Source organism: Dendropsophus ebraccatus, chromosome 8 (genome assembly GCF_027789765.1).
Source record: "Dendropsophus ebraccatus isolate aDenEbr1 chromosome 8, aDenEbr1.pat, whole genome shotgun sequence".
NCBI lineage: Eukaryota > Metazoa > Chordata > Amphibia > Anura > Hylidae > Dendropsophus > Dendropsophus ebraccatus.
Genome location: NC_091461.1, coordinates 15,374,221 through 15,394,110, shown reverse-complemented (window position 1 = coordinate 15,394,110; position 19,890 = coordinate 15,374,221). Strand labels below are relative to the sequence as shown.

The following is a 19,890-nucleotide window of genomic DNA, read 5'->3' as shown; positions in this document are numbered from 1 at the left end:
CGTGTTCTATTAGCCGAGGCACTCCCCTACCCGTGCGCACAGAGTACATATGCTCTTTAAACCTAGTCCAGAGGGGACGTTTGGTTTTACCTACATAGTACCTGTGGCACGGGCAGAGGATGGCATAGATAACGTGCGTGGTCCTGCACGTAATAAAATCCCGGATGAAGCAGTCTCTACCCCCTAAGTTGATGAAGGTGAGACACAACATCTGGGGGCAATATTGGCAAGAGCCACACCGCTTATTGCCTTCCGGCAAACAGCGGTCGAGCCAGTTCCCTGGTCTAGTGGCCTGACCTTCTTTGAGGGCATCTGCTATGGTTCTGTTTTTCCTAAAGGTGATAAGTGGCTTGCGATCCGCTACCGTTTTCAGGTCGCTGTCCTGCTGCAGTAGGAACCAGTAGGAACTATAATACTGCTCCTATATACAAGAATATAATTACTATAATACTACCTCCTATATACAAGAATATAACTACTATAATACTGCTCCTATATACAAGAATATAACTACTATAATACTGCCCCCTATATACAAGAATATAACTACTATAATACTGCTCCTATATACAAGAATATAACTACTATAATTCTTCTAACAAATTACAGTTGTGTATACAGTAATGAATGGGTCTTTATTCGATCTGCATATACAGAAAGAAATAACAGATGTGTGAATGTCGCTTTACATTATACATAATCTCTTCTATAGATGATTGGATACTCAAGCCTTATCTGGTGGGGGGTCTGCACTTCTCCACATATACACCAGGGGGCAGCACAGACCACATAGATGCAGGTCCCCTATTATCTCCTCCTCATTGCTGCCCCCCTTGTCTGATATCCTTGAACTGAGAAAACTTTCACTTTTTGGACATCACTTTCTACAGACTGCAAAGATAATATGTGAGTAGTTACTGTGATCTAATGGTCTGTCTGCTGGAAGGTGCAATGTTCTGATGGGATGCCGAAGGGATGCAATGCTCTGCAGGAATTGATGGGGTTAAATGGTGTATGTGATGAAATATATGACATGTTATTCCCTGCCTGTGTAGGTATAGGGTGTAATGCTCTGCCTGTGTGGGTATAGGGTGTAATGCTCTGCCTGTGTAGGTACAGGATGTAATGCTCTGCCTGTGTAGGTACAGGGTGTAATGCTCTGCCTGTGTAGGTATAGGGTGTAATGCTCTGCCTGTGTAGGTACAGGATGTAATGCTCTGCCTGTGTGGGTAAAGGGTGTAATGCTCTGTCTGTGTGGGTACAGAGTGTAATGCTCTGCTTGTGTATGTACAGGGTGTAATGCTCTGGCTGTGTAGGTACAGGGTGTAATGATCTGCCTGTGTGGGTACAGGGTGTAATGCTCTGCCTGTGTAAGTACAGGGTGTAATGCTCTGCCTGTATGGGTACAGGGTGTAATGCTCTGCCTGTGTAGGTACAGGGTGTAATGCTCTGTCTGTGTATGTACAGGGTGTAATGCTCTGCCTGTGTAGGTATAGGGTGTAATGCTCTGCCTGTGTAGGTATAGGGTGTAATGCTCTGGCTGTGTAGGTATAGGGTGTAATGCTCTGCCTGTGTATGTATAGGGTGTAATGCTCTGCCTGTGTGGGTATAGGGTATAATGCTCTGCCTGTGTATGTATAGGGTGTAATGCTCTGCCTGTGTATGTATAGGGTGTAATGCTCTGCCTGTGTGGGTACAGGGTGTAATGCTCTGCCTGTGTAGGTCCAGGGTGTAATGCTCTGCTTGTATAGGTACAGGGTGTAATGCTCTGCTTGTATAGGTACAGGGTGTAATGCTCTGCATATCTCCTCTGTGCTGTTGCTTGGTTCTGCAGGCTGCTCTGCTTGTTGCTGTTTTTTGGAATCCCCGCCTGCAGCACATCCAGTCCTCCTCAGTATGGCCTCATCTCATCCCCCGACTACCCCAGAACCTACCCCAACCTGCAGCACCGCACCTGGAACATCTCCGTCCACACAGGATTCCACATCGCACTGAACTTCTTGGTGTTTGACTTGGAACCATCGGACGGATGTAACTACGACTATGTCAAGGTGACGGAGATCTCCTGTATGCAATTATATATGTACAGCTGGTATAACCTGGGGATCTCCTGTATGCAATTATATATGTACAGCTGGTATAACCTGGGGATCTCCTGTATATAATTATATATGTACAGCTGGTATAACCTGGGGATCTCCTGTATACAATTATATATGTACAGCTGGTATAACCTGGGGATCTCCTGTATGCAATTATATATGTACAGCTGGTATAACCTGGGGATCTCCTGTATGCAATTATATATGTACAGCTGGTATAACCTGGGGATCTCCAGTATATAATTATATATGTACAGATGGTATAACCTGGGTATCTCCTGTATATAATTATATATGTACAGCTGGTATAACCTGGGGATCTCCTGTATACAATTATATATGTACAGCTGGTATAACCTGGGGATCTCCTGTATATAATTATATATGTACAGCTGGTATAACCTGGGGATCTCCTGTATACAATTATATATGTACAGCTGGTATAACCTGGGTATCTCCTGTATACAATTATATATGTACAGCTGGTATACTTTTATATAGGGATATAGACCTAAACTAGTCGGGTTACACAGTCAGGTCTCTTTCTCCTCTTATATCCAGTTTCCATCTTTTTGCTTCCAGGTGTTTGATGATAATAGGGAATTGGGTCGGTTCTGTGGCCCCAAAAAGTCCAGATCGCACCCAGGTCATCGCCTCTTCGTCTCACACGGGAACCAGATGAAAATTGAATTTCAGTCAGATTTCTCCAATGAGGAGAATGGTTCTGCTGTATTCTATAAAGGATTCCAGGCGTTCTACAGGGCCGTGGGCAAGTACACACCACCGCAGTGATCTCAGGAACCCTCACCCTCTATTAGCTGTGTGTTTTTCTGTTTTATCTTAAAGGAGAAGTGCGGCAAAATTTTTTATTAGTATTGTATTGCCCCCCAAAAGTTATACAAATCCCCAATATACACTTATGGGAAATGCTTATAAAGTGCTTTTTTCCCTACTGCATCAAGGCTTCACTTCCTGGATAACATGGTGATGTCTCTTCCTGGATAACATGGTGATGTCACTTTCTGGATAACATGGTGATGTCACTTCCTGGATAACATGGTGATGTCACTTCCTGGATAACATGGTGATGTCACTTCCTGGATAACATGGTGATGTCACGCCCTGACTCCCAGAGCTGTGCGGGCTGTGGCTGCTGGAGAGGATGATGGCAGGGGGAGTCGGGCCGTGACATCACCATGTTATCCAGGAAGTGACATCACCATGTTATCCAGGAAGTGACATCACCATTTTATCCAGGAAGAGACATCACCATGTTATCCAGGAAGTGACATCACCATGTTATCCAGGAAGTGACATCGCCATGTTATCCAGGAAGAGACATCACCATGTTATCCAGGAAGTGACATCACCATTTTATCCAGGAAGTGACATCACCATGATATCCAGGAAGTGACATCGCCATGTTATCCAGGAAGTGACATCACCATGTTATCCAGGAAGTGACATCACCATGTTATCCAGGAAGTGACATCACCATGTTATCCAGGAAGTGAACAAAGTGGAGGGACTGTAGTGAAAATGCTATAATACATCTTATAGCATACATTTATTAATGAACATACACATGTGCATTAAACACAAACATAAATCATAAGTTTTCTGATTCTGGGCAAAGATAAGTGATGGGCTACCCCTAAATGACCCTGCCTAGTGCTGAGGTGGGACCCCCTGGTTCAGGCGTCCCCAAACGACAGGAGGGACTGATCCTGTGCTAGGTTAAGTAGGTCTGTCCCGTCACCAATATTAGTCGTCTTAGTACATTTAGATGAGGTAATATATAAGGTTCATGGCATAAACAAGGCAGGTGTAGATGTCTAGGTTATGATTCAGATATCCCTTCTTCCGTTTTTCCAACGCGTTTTCCTTGTTCTATGGCGACAAGTTCCTCAGGGAATTGGAAAGGCTTGTAGAATAGGTTTGGGATATACCTGTAAGTAGGGACAGATATTCAGTCTTGCATCAGGGTCGTGTCTATTGGTAGGTAATGTGTCTAGTGCAAAGGCATACCTTAGTGAGGGTATCAGTCTGATGACGTTTGGATGATAAACTGGGGGTGTCCCCTTAGTCAGCTTGTGGTGGATCACCGGTAATTACTCCAAGATTCGTCAGATAGAGTCTATCATCAATAATTAGAAGCCTAGGACTGTGGGAATTCATTACCTCGCTCTAATCATAAGGTTCCTCGACCCAACTGATAAATTTTCTTATCCAGGAAGTGACATCATGTTATCCAGGAAGTGAAGCCTTGATGCAGTAGTAAGTGCAGGGAAAAAAAGCACTTTATAAGCATTTCCCGTAATAAGTCTATATTGAGGATTTGTATCACTTTTGAAGGGCAATACAATACTAATAAAAATTTTCGCCGTACTTCTTTCAGGTCTAGCTGTTTTTATGTTGCTTAAGTAAATGACAACTAAGGCCCCACCCTTAAAGAGTCGGTTAAGGGACCCTCATCATCACAGTGTAAGATGAGACCCCTGATAAGACCCCTAAACAAATGCAAACCTCAGACCTTTTAAACATACTGGGGGACATTTATGAAGTTCAGCGTTTTTTGCACCAGGCCTACAAATGTCTCCAGAGCTCAGGGGATTTATGTGGAGGCGCACTGCCTCTACATAAATCCTGATCGCACAGAGCCTGTGCATGCGAAAATTTTGAAACCTACGCCAGCTCAGAGCTGGCGTAGGTTTCAGTATCATTTTTCCACCGGAAAAATTATAAATGGGGTGAACACAGAGGCCGCGCCCCCTCTGCGTGCAGCCGCGCCCCCATAACGCCCCCCTCAGTGTGCTGCTGCACTCCGCCCCACTGGCCTAATAAATACAGACCCCAGACCAAACTCCTAATAAATACAGACCCCAGACTAAACCCCTTATAAATACAGACCCCAGACCAAACTTCTTATAAATACAGACTAAACCCCTTATAAATACAGACCCCAGACCAAACTTCTTATAAATACAGACCCCAGACCAAACTCCTTATAAATACAGACCCCAGACTAAACCCCTTATAAATACAGACCAAACTCCTTATAAATACAGACCCCAGACCAAACTCCTTATAAATACAGACCGAACTCCTTATAAATACAGACCCCAGACTAAACCCCTTATAAATACAGACCAAACTCCTAATAAATACAGACCCCAGACCAAACTCCTAATAAATACAGACCCCAGACCAAACTCCTTATAAATACAGACCCCAGACCAAACTCCTTATAAATACAGACCGAACTCCTTATAAATACAGACTTCAGACCAAACTCCTTATAAATACTGACTTCAGACCAAACTCCTTTAAAAACAGAGACCCTAGACCAAGCTTTTATAAAATACAGACCCCAGCATAGACTCCTTAGACAAATACAGACTCTAAAGAGATATACAAGCCACTAAACTAATACAAACCCTATACCACATATGCCACGCTTGAAAATGGTGGCATGGGCCACCGAAACGTTGCGCTTCTGTTTGCTGTTAATTTCCACATGTTCTTTTGAATAAATCACCTCACGATTTTTGGCATATATCTGGAGTGCTGTGGACTTTTCTACACTTTTCTACATTTTTATATATATATATATATATATTGTAGACATGTCACAGGAGATGTGTTCGAGGGGGTGTACATCTCACCTAGGCTGATGCATAGTGTGAGATGGTAAGTCCAGGAGGGATCTGTTGCTCAGCAGTGTTATGCTGCTGAGTTATTATTTATTTTTACCGGGCCTGGATTTACATGGAATGGCAGGTAGGTTTTGGTAGTGGGACTTGCCATTCCCTCCCCCCGATCCAGTTTGGGTTTTGCCATCAGGTGAGCAATCAGCCTGAGAAGGTAAGAGCTCCACAGAGATGCAGGTGGGGGCTCTCAGCCAGGGTGAACAGCCTGCATGCTGTGTTTCCTGGGAGCAAGGAGTTCTATCGCTGCTGGGGCCTGTTCACACCCTGCAATACTGCCGACTGAAGTGTCAGAGAGGTAACCTGCTTTTGTTAGTTAGCGCCCAGACGGGCAAGACCTTTTGTTTTGTTCTTAAAGCACAGTGTTGCTATATTTCTGTTATGGACTGTTTATGCTGAAAATAAACGCCAAGCTGTTGTTTTACAAGTCCAAGTCTGCTGTGAACTGTGTCCAAACACACCATCCCCCGGGAAGATCCCTACAATTGGTGCTGCGGAGCGGGCAAAAGGGTTGCTAGGGGCAACGGTGTGCATCAACTTGGCTACAGCTGCTTATGTCCTGGGTGAAGGCTGCGGCTTCACTCCAAAAACAGTCAAGCAACATGGAGGAGATGATGAAGCAGTTAATGCAAGTGAGTGTGCAACAGCAGCAGGCTAATATGCAGCAACAACAGGCTCTGACAGACGCTAACCTGCGCCATGAACAGGCTCTGACAGACGCTAACCTACGCCATGAGCAGGCTAATCGGCATTAACAACAGGCTCTGACAGACGCTAACCTACGCCATGAGCAAGCATTGGCCGCACAACAACAGGCTCAGGCAGCCGCTAAACAGGAGCAGGCAGCCGCTAATCTGCGCCATGAACAGGCGATGGCTCAACAACAGAGACTTATTGAGCACCTGATAGCAAAGCAAGAGGTGTCTGCAGGTGCTAATCCCCAGCTGGTGGCAGCAGCCGCGCCAGAGACTTTGTCTGTAAGAAGAGCTGTGCAGCGTGCGCTGCAAAAGATGACTGCTGATGACGATGTTGAGGCCTACTTAACTGTCTTTGAGCGTGTGGCTGAGCGAGAAAAGCTACCCTCCACTGAGTGGGCAGAAGTGATTGCGTCCTATTTAACAGGCGAACCTCAAAAGGCCTACTATGACCTCAGTGAGCAAGAGGTCAAGGACTATGCTCGGCTAAGAGCAGAGATACTCGCCCGACTAGGAGTTACTGCTGCTGTCCGTGCCCGGAGGGTCCGCAACTGGAGCTACAGTCTGGACAAGTCAGCGAGGTCCCAGATGTACGACCTGATTCATCTGGCAAGAAAATGGTTGGAGCCAGACACTTCTACTCCTGCCCAGATCCTAGAGAGGGTCGTGATGGATCGCTACCTCCGTGCACTTCCTGCTGATCTGCAACGCTTGGTGGGACAAGGCGACCCTAAGAGTGCCGACGAACTTGTCAACCTTGTGGAGAGGTTCCAGGCGACTGAGGACTACCTCCGTGATGTTCCTGCAGCACCGTCACCTCCCCGGAGTGCCAGATCTGTGCCATCAGCTGGTAAGAGACTTCCATCTATTGGGGGAGTGTGGAGGGGTGCTGATAGAGGGAAGAGCGCTCAGGAGGTGTCTCAGGGGCAAAAGACTGGTGATGGTCCCCGGTGGCTAAGTGGCCCTAAAAAGGACTCCCTGCCAAGGAGACCAGGCCCTATCCAGTGCTGGAGATGCCATGAGACGGGACATATGTCTGCCCATTGCCCTCTTACCACTGAGCCCATGGAGTGTGACGCTAGCCGGCGTCAGTCGCTATTTGCGGAACCGTCTTTTGTTGCGGTCACTGGACTAGAGACTGAACCGCAAATCTGCAACATTACTGTCAATGACTTCCCTGTTAAGGCGTTGCTGGACTCAGGAAGCCTTGTCACCCTGGTGCATGCCAGTCTGGTGACTGGGGACTTTGTGCCAGCAAGACATATGAGTGTGGTATGCATACATGGTGATACAAAGGTTTACCCTATAGTACGGTCTAATGTCGGGACTGAACTAGGCGCTGTACAATATGAAGTGGGTGTTGTTAAAAATCTTATGCATAATGTGATATTGGGGCGTGATTTTCCATTGTTCTGGGCTCTATGGGGAAAACAACAATCCCCTGAAAGGAGTGAGGAGACCCCTAAGTCTATTGCATTACCCACGGTAAATGATAAAAATGTACAGGATGAAAATGATGCTTTTCCTTTGCAGGTCCTGGCTGGAGAGGAAGAGGCTCCTCCCACTGCGCAGAATGTTCCAGACTTAGAGGTGTCTAGGGATAATTTTGGTACTGCACAATTACAGGACCCCACTCTCAAAAATGCGAGAGAGCAGGTCACTGTTATGAATGGGGTACCTCAGGAACCAGAAGCTGAGAGAAAGTTTCCACATTTTTCTATGGCTAATGATCTCTACTATAGAGTCACTAAAATTAATGATGAGGTTGTGGAACAGCTCCTGGTGCCTAAGTCGTACCGGCGTCAGGTACTCGACATGGCCCATAATCATGTCCTTGGGGGCCACTTGGGGACAGATAAAACGCAGGAGAGAGTCCTCCAGAGGTTTTATTGGCCTGCGATTTATGCTGACATAAAAAAATACTGTGAGTCGTGCCCCACATGTCAGCTTAGCGCTCCAGTGTCGCATTTCCGCAGTCCTTTGGTCCCACTCCCCATCATAGAGGTACCTTTTGACCGGATCGCAATGGACTTGGTGGGTCCCATTGTAAAGTCAGCTAGGGGTCACCAGTACATTCTAGTTGTCTTAGACTACGCGACCCGCTATCCTGAGGCTGTACCCCTAAGAAACACTGCCTCTAAAACAATTGCACGGGAATTGTTTTATATGTTTTCCAGGGTGGGGATCCCCAAGGAAATCTTGACTGACCAAGGTACCCCATTTGTGTCAAAGGTGATGAAAGAGCTATGCAAACTGTTTAAAATCTCACACCTACGTACCTCTGTATATCACCCACAGACAGACGGGTTAGTGGAGAGGTTTAATAAAACCCTGAAACATATGTTAAAAAAAGTGGTGGAAAAGGATGGTCGTGATTGGGATCACTTACTACCTTACCTGATGTTTTCTATTAGGGAAGTACCCCAAGCGTCCACAGGGTTCTCTCCCTTCGAATTAGTCTATGGTCGTCACCCTAGGGGTTTGTTGGATATAGCGAAAGAGACATGGGAAAGTGAGTCCACCCCATACAAGAGTGTTATAGAGCATGTAGCACAAATGCAGGACCGTATAGCCACTGTAATGCCCCTAGTAAGGGAACACCTCCAGAGGGCGCAAGAGGGCCAAAGCAGAATTTACAATCGTTCTGCAAGAATCAGGACATTTAGCCCAGGTGACCGGGTACTCATACTTGTTCCCACGGTAGAAAGCAAATTCTTAGCAAAGTGGCAGGGTCCCTATGAAATTGTAGAGAAGATCAGTGAGGTCAACTACAAGGTACACCAACCAGGTAGAAGGAAGCCTTTCCAAGTTTATCACATAAACTTGATTAAGCCCTGGAAAGACAGGGAATCCTTGGTGGCGACAAAGCCTGTTGGTCATCTGTCACCACCAATCCCTCCGGTCAGGATTGGTGACACCCTATCAGTGTCCCAGAAGCAGGAAGCTAAGGAGTTCCTGCAGAGAAATAAAGACAAGTTTTCTGACCTACCAGGGCGTACGCATCTCATTAGTCATCATGTGGAAACTGAGCCTAGAAGCAGAGTAAACCTTAAGCCCTATAGGATACCAGAAGCACGGAGGGAGGCGGTATCATCCGAGGTAAAACGTATGCTTGACCTAGGAGTCATTGAGGTGTCCCAGAGCGAGTGGTCCAGCCCGATTGTGTTAATCCCAAAGCCCAATGGAACTTGGAGGTTCTGTAATGACTTTAGAAAGTTAAATGAGATCTCCAAGTTCGATGCCTACCCCATGCCCAGGGTAGATGAGTTGATAGAAAGGATGGGTAATGCCAGGTACATAACTACCCTCGATCTCACTAAGGGCTACTGGCAGATCCCACTCACTCCTGAGGCTAGAGAGAAGACTGCATTCTCCACCCCTGATGGGCTCTTCCAATACGTAGTGATGCCATTCGGGTTACATGGAGCCTATGCCACTTTTCAGAGGTTGATGGACTTGATCCTGCGACCACATCGGGATTACTCCGCTGCCTACCTTGATGATGTGGTCATTTTTAGCCCTGATTGGGAAAGTCACCTCTGTAAGGTCCAGGCGGTGTTAGATGCCATAAGTGATGCGGGGTTAACCATCAATGCAGAGAAGTGTGCACTAGCCTTAGAGGAGGCCAAATACTTGGGCTACATTATTGGAAGGGGGTTAGTGAAACCACAACTAAATAAAATTGAGGCAATACAGAATTGGCCTCAACCCCTCACAAAGAAACAGGTCAGAGCTTTCCTGGGTATTACGGGCTATTACCGAAGGTTTGTGCCAAATTTTGCTTCAGTTGCAGCCCCACTAACTGACCTGACAAAGGGTGCAAAGTCCGCAATGGTGACATGGACTCCAGAGGCCGAGAAGGCTTTTCAAAGCCTTAAGTCTGCCCTGTGCCAACAGCCTGTGCTAGTTACCCCTGACTTTAGGCGAGAGTTTCTAGTACAGACAGACGCCTCTAATACAGGGTTAGGTGCCGTCCTCTCACAGGTTGTGAATGGCGAGGAGCACCCGGTGATGTACTTGAGTAGGAAGCTATCCCCGGCCGAGAAAAACTATGCCATAGTTGAGCGAGAATGTCTGGCAGTGAAGTGGGCCCTAGAATCCCTGAGGTATTACTTACTAGGCAGGAGATTTAAGTTAGTGACAGACCATGCCCCCCTAACATGGATGAAAATAAACAAGGAGAAGAATGCAAGGGTGACTAGGTGGTTTCTGTCCCTACAAAACTTCAATTTCACTGTGGAACACCGGCCAGGGAAATTACAGGCGAATGCTGACGCCCTATCAAGGGTACACTGTCTGTGGGGACAAAACGCTCAGCCCTCCGGTCTGAAAAAGAGGGGGGGGATATGTAGACATGTCACAGGAGATGTGTTCGAGGGGGTGTACATCTCACCTAGGCTGATGCATAGTGTGAGATGGTAAGTCCAGGAGGGATCTGTTGCTCAGCAGTGTTATGCTGCTGAGTTATTATTTATTTTTACCGGGCCTGGATTTACATGGAATGGCAGGTAGGTTTTGGTAGTGGGACTTGCCATTCCCTCCCCCCGATCCAGTTTGGGTTTTGCCATCAGGTGAGCAATCAGCCTGAGAAGGTAAGAGCTCCACAGAGATGCAGGTGGGGGCTCTCAGCCAGGGTGAACAGCCTGCATGCTGTGTTTCCTGGGAGCAAGGAGTTCTATCGCTGCTGGGGCCTGTTCACACCCTGCAATACTGCCGACTGAAGTGTCAGAGAGGTAACCTGCTTTTGTTAGTTAGCGCCCAGACGGGCAAGACCTTTTGTTTTGTTCTTAAAGCACAGTGTTGCTATATTTCTGTTATGGACTGTTTATGCTGAAAATAAACGCCAAGCTGTTGTTTTACAAGTCCAAGTCTGCTGTGAACTGTGTCCAAACACACCATCCCCCGGGAAGATCCCTACAATATATATATATATATATATATATATATATATATATATATATATATATATATATATATATATATAATTACTTCCAGACCCCCCCTTAGAAATACTGACCCCAGACAAAACAGTTTTGATTCTCCCCCTTCTTTGCTAATGTTTTTCAGCCAGTCACCAGTAAAGCTATAACACACACAGATACAGTGCTATGTTCGGCCCTCAAACCTCGTTTTACACAGACTTCACCCCCATAAATAGTTACCCAGAGTTGCATTCTATATTATAGCCCAGAGCTACATTTATAATTCTGCTTTTTGCTATTAAATTTACCGCTTTTGCACAAATTACTAGAATAAAACCACCGAACAAGCAAGGGTTACTAAAAGAAGTGAGCTCAGAAATGTGTAGAACAGATGCCATAATGCTGGCTGTATGGGGCTGGTACTCAGTGGTTTGGCACCGTCGACTCTCATGGACACCACTTTGCCCTGTCTATGGTTGGTCTTACATGTTCTTCTCATATATATCCAGATGATGATGAGTGTGAATCCCCCAATGACAACAGCCTCACCTGGACCCAGCCATGCCAGCATATATGCCACAACTATATAGGAGGCTACACCTGCTCCTGCCTCCCGGGATATGCTCTGCAGAGCGATAAGCGCTCCTGTAAAGGTAGGTTCTAGAACAGCGGCCTGCACCTTATGGCTCCCCACCGGAAAGAACCAGAACCATCTTCCAGAGAAAGTCACTGTTCTTCATCTTTTCAGTACAATGCAGTAACCTGTTGTTTATGGAGGAATCTGGATTCATCTCCAGCCCGGAGTACCCCCAGCCGTACCCACCTGACCTCAACTGCACCTATAGGATACGGTTGGAGAGAGGCATGCACATCTCCCTCCGCTTCATGGAGATCTTTGACATTGATGATCATCCGCAGGTTACGTGTCCCTACGATACCCTGAAGGTGATGAACTGTATGGTGACACACTGTTCTAAACAGTGCAGAGTGCAGAGAGGGGATAGAGAGGACTGTGCAGCTGTAACTGTGAGGATATACAGTCCCTTCTGTCATCATAGAGATGAGTGCAGAGAGGGGATAGAGAGGACTGTGCAGCTATTACTGTGAGGATATACAGTCCTTTTTCTCATCATAGAGATGAGTGCAGAGAGGGGAAAGAGAGGACTGTGCAGCTATTACTGTGAGGATATACAGTCCTTTCTGTCATCATAGAGATGAGTGCAGAGAGGGGCTTTAACTATATGACCACATTGATCTCTCTATGATCATAGAGATGAGTGCTGGGAAGGGATAGAGAGGACTGTGCAGCTGTAACTGTGGAGATAAACAGCCCTTTCTATCTTCATAGAGATGAGTGCAGAAAGGGGACAGAGAGGACTGTGCAGCTGTAACTCTATGACCTCACAGTTCTTTCTATGACCACAGAGATGAGTGCAGAGAGAGGATAGAGAGGAATGTGTGGATGTAATTTTGTGGCTGCACATTCTCATTGTCAGATAGGTGCAGGGAGGTGATAGAACGGACTGTGTAGCTGTAACTATTTAGCCACATAATTTTCTCTAAGATCTTAGTATGGTTGCAGGGAGGAGATAGAGAGGACTGTATTGCTGTAACAGTAAACCAAAATGTTCTGTCATGAGGGAGATGAGACCAGGGCGAGGATAGAGAAGACTGTGCCACTAACTCTATGGACACACAGTTCTCTCTATAATCATAGAGATGAGTGCAGGGAGGGGACAGGGAGGACTGTGCAGCTGTGACTCTATGGCCGCACAGTTATCTGTATAATCATAGAGATGAGTGCAGGGAGGGGAGAGAGAGGGACTGTTCCACTATAATGCCCCATGTTTCCTGACCTTCAACCTCTATGTTGTCAGATATTTGAAGCCGATAACTTAGTGAGCAGTCTGTGTGGGCGACGCACCCCAGAAGTCATCAAGACGAGGAGCAACGAGGTGGACATTGTATTTCAAACCGATGACTCTGGGGACAGCAGAGGGTGGAAGATATTCTATACATCGCAACGTAAGGAGTCTTATGGAGCAGCTTATGTAATCTTATGTTATAGCGCCATCTATCAGATGTTTCTTCCCAGGTGACCCACTTGGTTTGTTTCCCTTCCAGCCGTCCAGTGTCCGAAGCCCATCACCCTCGACCAATTCTCCATCGTTTCACCAATGCAGGAAGTCTACACAATGGGAGAATACTTTGTACTGTCCTGCAGCACGGGATACAGGTTGATGGAGGTATGAGCCCAGCTCCAGTACCTACATGGCCTTAAAGGGGTTGCCTGATTAGGAAAATCACCTCCCCCTCCCCCTTCCCTCCTGGAGACTAACAATTCATTCCGTACATGTTATTACCTTTTCTGTCTCCTTCCATCAATTTTGAGCTGCTGCTTTCTGCTAAAGACATAGAAATCTGTATCTGAGTCCGTCTCTGCTCTCAACTCCCCCCTCCCTTCTGAGACAGCTGATGTAAAGAAGTCCCTATCTGCAACTTTGTAATTCTGGGAGGGATAATGACATTGAATTCATCAGCAACTTGACCTCAGATTTACCTTCCCAGTATTAGGGTCCTATTCCACGGGCCGAGGAGGGCCCGATCAGCGATGTAAACGAGTGGCGATCTGCTAGATCGCCTCTCGTTTACTGGGCCTATTCCACGGCCCGATGATCGTTGAGCGAGGGCTGCAAGGACATTGTTACCGATGTCCTTGCAGCCCTTGCAGCATACATTACCTGCAGGTCTTCTCCGCGCTGTCTTCGTCCCCAAGTCCCGCGCGCTCTATCATCAGAATGGCAGGTCAGCTGACAGGCCACACTCAGCCAATCACAGGCCGCGGGGGTCCTGTGATTGGCTAAGCTCTTCATCAGCTGACCGGCCATTCTGAAGATAGAGCGCGCGGGACCCGGGGAGGAAGACAGAGCGGAGAAGAAGCCTGGACAGGTAATGTATGATGCTGCTGCCTGTCAAATCGTTGGTCGCCCGCCGCGCACCGCTATTCAACCGTAGCGATGCGCGGTGGGGGAACGATGATTTTAGGTCTGGCCCTAAATGAACGATCAGCCGATGACACGATCATCGGCTGATCGTTCTCTCTATTTCACCGAAAGATAATTGGCCAAATGGGGCCAATCAGGCTGATTATCATTACTATGGAATAGGGCCCTTACAATGAAGCTACAAAGTTGCAGATAGGGACTTGTTTACATCAGCTGTCTCGGAAGGGAGGAGGGGGAGGCAGAGAGAAAAGCTCACACACAGTTTTTATGTCTTCACTAGAAAGCAGCAGCTCAGAACTGGGAGAAGAAGACTGAATAGATGCTGTAGTCTATAGCAACAGTGGCAACAGAGGAGTTTGACAGACGTGGACCTCCTCTTATCGTGCCTCCCTTTTTTTCCCCTCCTTGCTTTCTAAGATCTGTAACATTTCTATATCTCCATTCCACAGAAGGTTCGTTTTTTTGCGGGACAGGTTGTACTTTTTATTGACATCCTTCATTTTACCATATAATATAATGTGAAACAGAAAAAAATGTGTGGGGTGAAATTGGAATAATATGACAACTGTGCATTTTATGGCGGCCTTTTTATTTTTTTGCCATGTGGTAAAACCGATGTATAATTACATGATTACAGCTGATTTTTTCATCTATGGACCTGTAGGTTGGCTCGTTTTTTGCGGGGTTGAGATTCATTTATTTATTTTTTTTGTGATTACCATTTTCAACATTTCTATTTCATCTTCTTATTTAGAATGTGAAGTGACAATTTTGTCATTGAGTATTTTTTTTTAATTTATTCATCTTTTATGGCTTTCTTCACGGGGGATTGTCAATGGTATATTATAATAGTTGGTTTGTTGTTTTTTCTTTATTCAAAATAAAATCGGTAAACTGGATTTATTTATTTCTTTTTTTTAAAACTTGACACAAAGTTTTTATTCTTTATCAGCAATGTGCTTTCTCCTGCAGAACGGCCAAGAACTGAGCGTCTTCACTGCTGTCTGCCAGAGAGATGGCACCTGGCACCGGTCCGTACCCCGCTGTGAAAGTAAGGCCTGACACACTCATAGTAAAGCTCTATAGATGCTATCTACCTGGTCATCTTATCCTTTCACTCACTCATTGTTGGTTGTCTGTGCAGTCGTGAGCTGTAAGGAACCGGAGATTTTGCGCAATGGCGGCCATGTGTTCCTGACTGAACCAAACAGAGTGACGTACCTGTCCAGGATAACCTACTCCTGTAATGCACCATACTACAAAATGGCCACTACAGCAGGGAGTGGTATGTATACCCCTGCCTCTCTTTACTATACACTGTATATATGGGGGGTATAAGTTATATAGAGATATGGAGCATGCTGTTATAACCTGGGTATCCCCTGTATATAATTATATATGTACAGCTGGTATAACCTGGGTATCTCCTGTATATAATATATATGTACAGCTGGTATAACCTGGGTATCTCCTGTATATAATTATATATGTACAGCTGCTATAACCTGGTATCTCCTGTATATAATTATATATGTACAGATGGTATAACCTGGGTATCTCCTGTATATAATTATATATGTGCAGCTGGTATAACCTGGATATCTCCCATATATAATTATATATGTACAGCTGGTATAACCTGGGTATCTCCCGTGTATAATTATATATGTACAGCTGGTATAACCTGGGTATCTCCTGTATATAATTATATATGTACATCTGGTATAACCTGGGTATCTCCTGTATATAATTATATATGTACAGCTGGTATAACCTGGGTATCTCCTGTATATAATTATATATGTACAGCTGGTATAACCTGGGTATATACTGTACATAATGATATATGTACAGCTGGTACAACCTGGGGATCTCCTGTATATAATTATATATGTACAGCTGGAATAACCTGGGTATCTTCTGTATATAATTTTATATGTGCAGCTGGAATAACCTGGGGATCTTCTTATATAATTTTATATGTACAACTGGTATAACCTGGGTATATACTGTATATAATTATATATGTACAGCTAATATAACCTGGGGATCTCCTGTATATAATTATATATGTACAGCTGGAATAATCTGAGTATCTCCTGTATATAATTATATATGTACAGCTGGTATAACCTGGGGATCTCCTGTATATAATTATATGTGTACAGCCAGTATACATTACACATCTCCTGTATATGTGATTTTCAGCTAGTTTCACCTGCACAGAAGACCGCGTGTGGAAGGATGACAACGGAGAACAACAGATCCCTATATGTTTGCCAGGTATGTTTTTTTTAATTGAATTTTAAAGATTTTTGGAAATGTTAAAACTAATAATAATAAAAGCCTTCTAGACTACCAGGACACTGGACATAAAAATATTAACCCATTAGACACTATGGGGGAGATTTATCAACCATGGTGTAAAGTGAAACTGGCTCAGTTGCCCCTAGCAACCAATCAGATTCCACCTTTCATTCCTCACAGACTCTTTGGAAAATGTAAGGTGGAATCTGATTGGTTGCTAGGGGCAACTGAGCCAGTTTCACTTTACACCATGTTTGATAAATCTCTCCCCTACAATTATTATTATGTTTATTGAGTAGTGTTTTGTCTATTGTACTGTATACCTTTTTGTACTTTTTACCCATTTCTTTTCTCTTGTGCCCTCAGTGTGTGGAAAACCTCAGAACCCTGTAACCGGGGTAAGTCGTGCCCTCTACAGCAAAGAAGCTGAGAATGGGAACTTTCCTTGGCAGGCTTTACTAGTACCGGGCATGGGGCGAGCCGGCGGTGTACTGATAGACGAGAAGTGGATTCTCACTGCAGCTCATGTCCTAAAACCGGCGGGAAGCACCAGTAACCTGAATGTTAATAACTTACACGTGTTTCTCGGGGACGTTATGGTCGATAACCTTGTAAAAACTGGTCTGGCCAAAGTGAAGGCCTACCACATCCACCCAGAGTACTCCACGGACAACCACGACCATGACATCGCTCTGATTCAGCTGGAGAAGCCGGTGACTATGAACAGCCATGTGTCTCCTATTTGTCTACCGGAGAGCAGCGAGGCCTCGCTGTATGTCCCCGGGATGATGGGCTACGTTAGCGGCTTCGGAGTAAGAGAAAATAACATAAATACGAATATTCTTCGCTACGTGGAATTGCCCATGGGCATCAGGGATGACTGTCAGCTCTACTTAAGAACCGAAAAGGAAAGTAATATGCAAATAAAAAATCAGAAGTTCACGGAAAACATGTTCTGTGCTGGGGATTTCGCGCTGCCACAGGACGCGTGCCGAGGCGACAGTGGGGGGGCGTACGCTGTCAGACAAATAAGCAGCAAAACATGGTTCGCCATGGGCCTTGTGTCATGGGGGGTAGACTGCGGGCGCGGTTATGGGTTTTACACCAAAGTTGGTAATTATATTGATTGGATAAGAGGCCACATGAGCAGAGGATAGGAGGTGGACTCCTCAAAGCTTTAAATTCTATAGTATTTAAAGGGGAACTCTGGCGGAAAAAAAGTTTTCTTTCTAATTAATCAGAAAGTTTATGTAGATATCTAATTTACCTCTGCAATGATACACAGGTAGATGAGGGTAAATATTCGCTGCTTAAAGGGGTACTCCAGTGATGATTCTTCTTTCAAATGAACTGGCGTCAGTGAGTTTGTAAGTATATAAATTTATAATTTACTTCTATTTAAAAAGTCCAGTACTTATCAGCTGCTGTGTGTCCTGCAGGAAGTGGTGTATACTTTCCAGTCTTACACAGTGCTCTCTGCTGCCATCTCTGTCCATGTCAGGAACTGTCCAGAGCAGCAGCAAATCCTGCTCTGGACAGTTCCTGACATGGGCAGAGGTGGCAGCAGAGAGCAGTGTGTCAGACTGGAAAGAATACACCACTGCAGGACATACAGCAGCTGATAAGTACTGAAAGGCTGGAGATTTTTAAATAGAAGTAAATTACAAACCCATATATCTTTCTGTCACCAGTTGGTGGAGTACCCCCTTAATATAGGCTCATGCGACAGCGCATTCTTAGCAACCAATTCTTTTGGGTCCCTCTAGCCATAGACACAGGATAGGTGTCGGATCAGGAGTCCCCCACCGATCATGAGAATGGTGGCCCCTATTTTTGGTGGGGTAGGCTGTATTGCTGAGGATAGAATATGATCTTTACATGTAGTCAGAACAGTGTGTCAGCCCTCTTACGAGTCAGCATGGGATCACTACGGTTCGGCCATGTTTGCTCTACATTCTCCGTCTATAAATAAATCTTATTCAATGTGATCACTGACTTCTATGTCTTTGTCAGGTTTGCAACTTTGTATAAGAAATAAAAGATCTCTGACCTTGAAAATGTTCAATGACGTGGTGTTAAGAGCGGAGAGAGTCACTTTAAGGAGATTCCCAGGCTCCCCTGGTTATATCGGTACATTGTGGTGGTGCCCATATACAGGGCTAAATAGCAACCAGTGCAGGGGACCAGCTTGGATCCGCAGGGGTTTGTCTCGGGGGTGGGGTCTAAGTAAGTCCCTCCTCCGCTCCCAGTTGTACTTACTTTAGGGTCAGCCCTAAACACTTTGGCAACCACAGTTACAAGGCACTAGTTTATATATGCCATATTACAGCGCCCCAGGAGGGCCAGTTGTTGAAGTACCACTATGGCACTTGTCACAGTGGCCGAGGGTGGTAGGTGCCCACCCCTGGATGCACTGGGTTGTGTGTAGGGTGTTGTATTGCAGGCTAATGAGCGATAAGTCCAAGTAACTTGAAACAGGCAAAGTCTTTACTGGGAAAACTTTGTAGTGCAATACAGGTTAGACTGGGTTCACACTACGTTTTTGCAATTGTTTTTTTTCATGGATGAAAAAAGGATGGAAAAAATGGATGCATGTGTGTGCATCCATTTTGATCCCTTTTTCCGTTGAATTCCATTATTAAAAAAAAAAAAAGATCAAAACGGATCCGTTTTTTTAACGTACACAAAAACGTAGTCAACCTCATTTTTTGTGTCCGTTAAAAAAAACTGATCTGTTTATTTTAATAATGGAATTCAATGGATCAAAAAAAATGCACATACATGCATCCATTTTTCAATCCTTTCTTCATCTGGGTTTTTTTTTGCAAAAAAAAATAGATGGAAAAAATGGATTGCAAAGACGTAGTGTGAACCCAGCCTTATGCAGTTTCTTGGACTACAAGGGTAAACGGTACACAATAGAACACTTGTGCTGACTGAGATCCCTTGGACGGGGGTTGACTTTTGGTATATACTTGAATAGGTTGTAGATGACTTTACAGCTCGTTGCTGGTAGATATATAGGAAGGACTTGTAATTCCTTTAGTGTAGTGCAGTTACTCGAGGGAGGGGGGTTTATCCAAAGGTACAAAGGTGGACAACTAAACTAATAAGGGGAAAAGAGCATCTTAGTTATGAGGAAAGATTAAGGG

At 45.1% G+C, this 19,890-nt stretch overlaps 1 protein-coding gene across 2 annotated transcripts; it reads left to right on the top strand.

The window, feature by feature from the left end:
* Positions 1-721: 721 nt before the first annotated feature.
* C1R (complement C1r) lies at positions 722-18,796 on the top strand. Of its 2 annotated transcripts, none has more exons than XM_069979876.1 (11): positions 722-906; positions 1,835-2,051; positions 2,685-2,871; positions 11,936-12,079; positions 12,175-12,371; positions 13,304-13,451; positions 13,551-13,672; positions 15,404-15,482; positions 15,576-15,716; positions 16,640-16,714; positions 17,105-18,796. In XM_069979876.1, coding segments are annotated over exons 1-11 (2,103 nt in total). In that variant the 5' UTR covers positions 722-904; the 3' UTR covers positions 17,896-18,796. The 2 variants fall into 2 exon arrangements, with proteins under 2 accessions (XP_069835977.1, XP_069835976.1); XM_069979875.1 differs by lacking the exon at positions 722-906 and adding an exon at positions 949-1,012.
* The last annotated feature ends 1,094 nt before the right edge of the window (positions 18,797-19,890 follow it).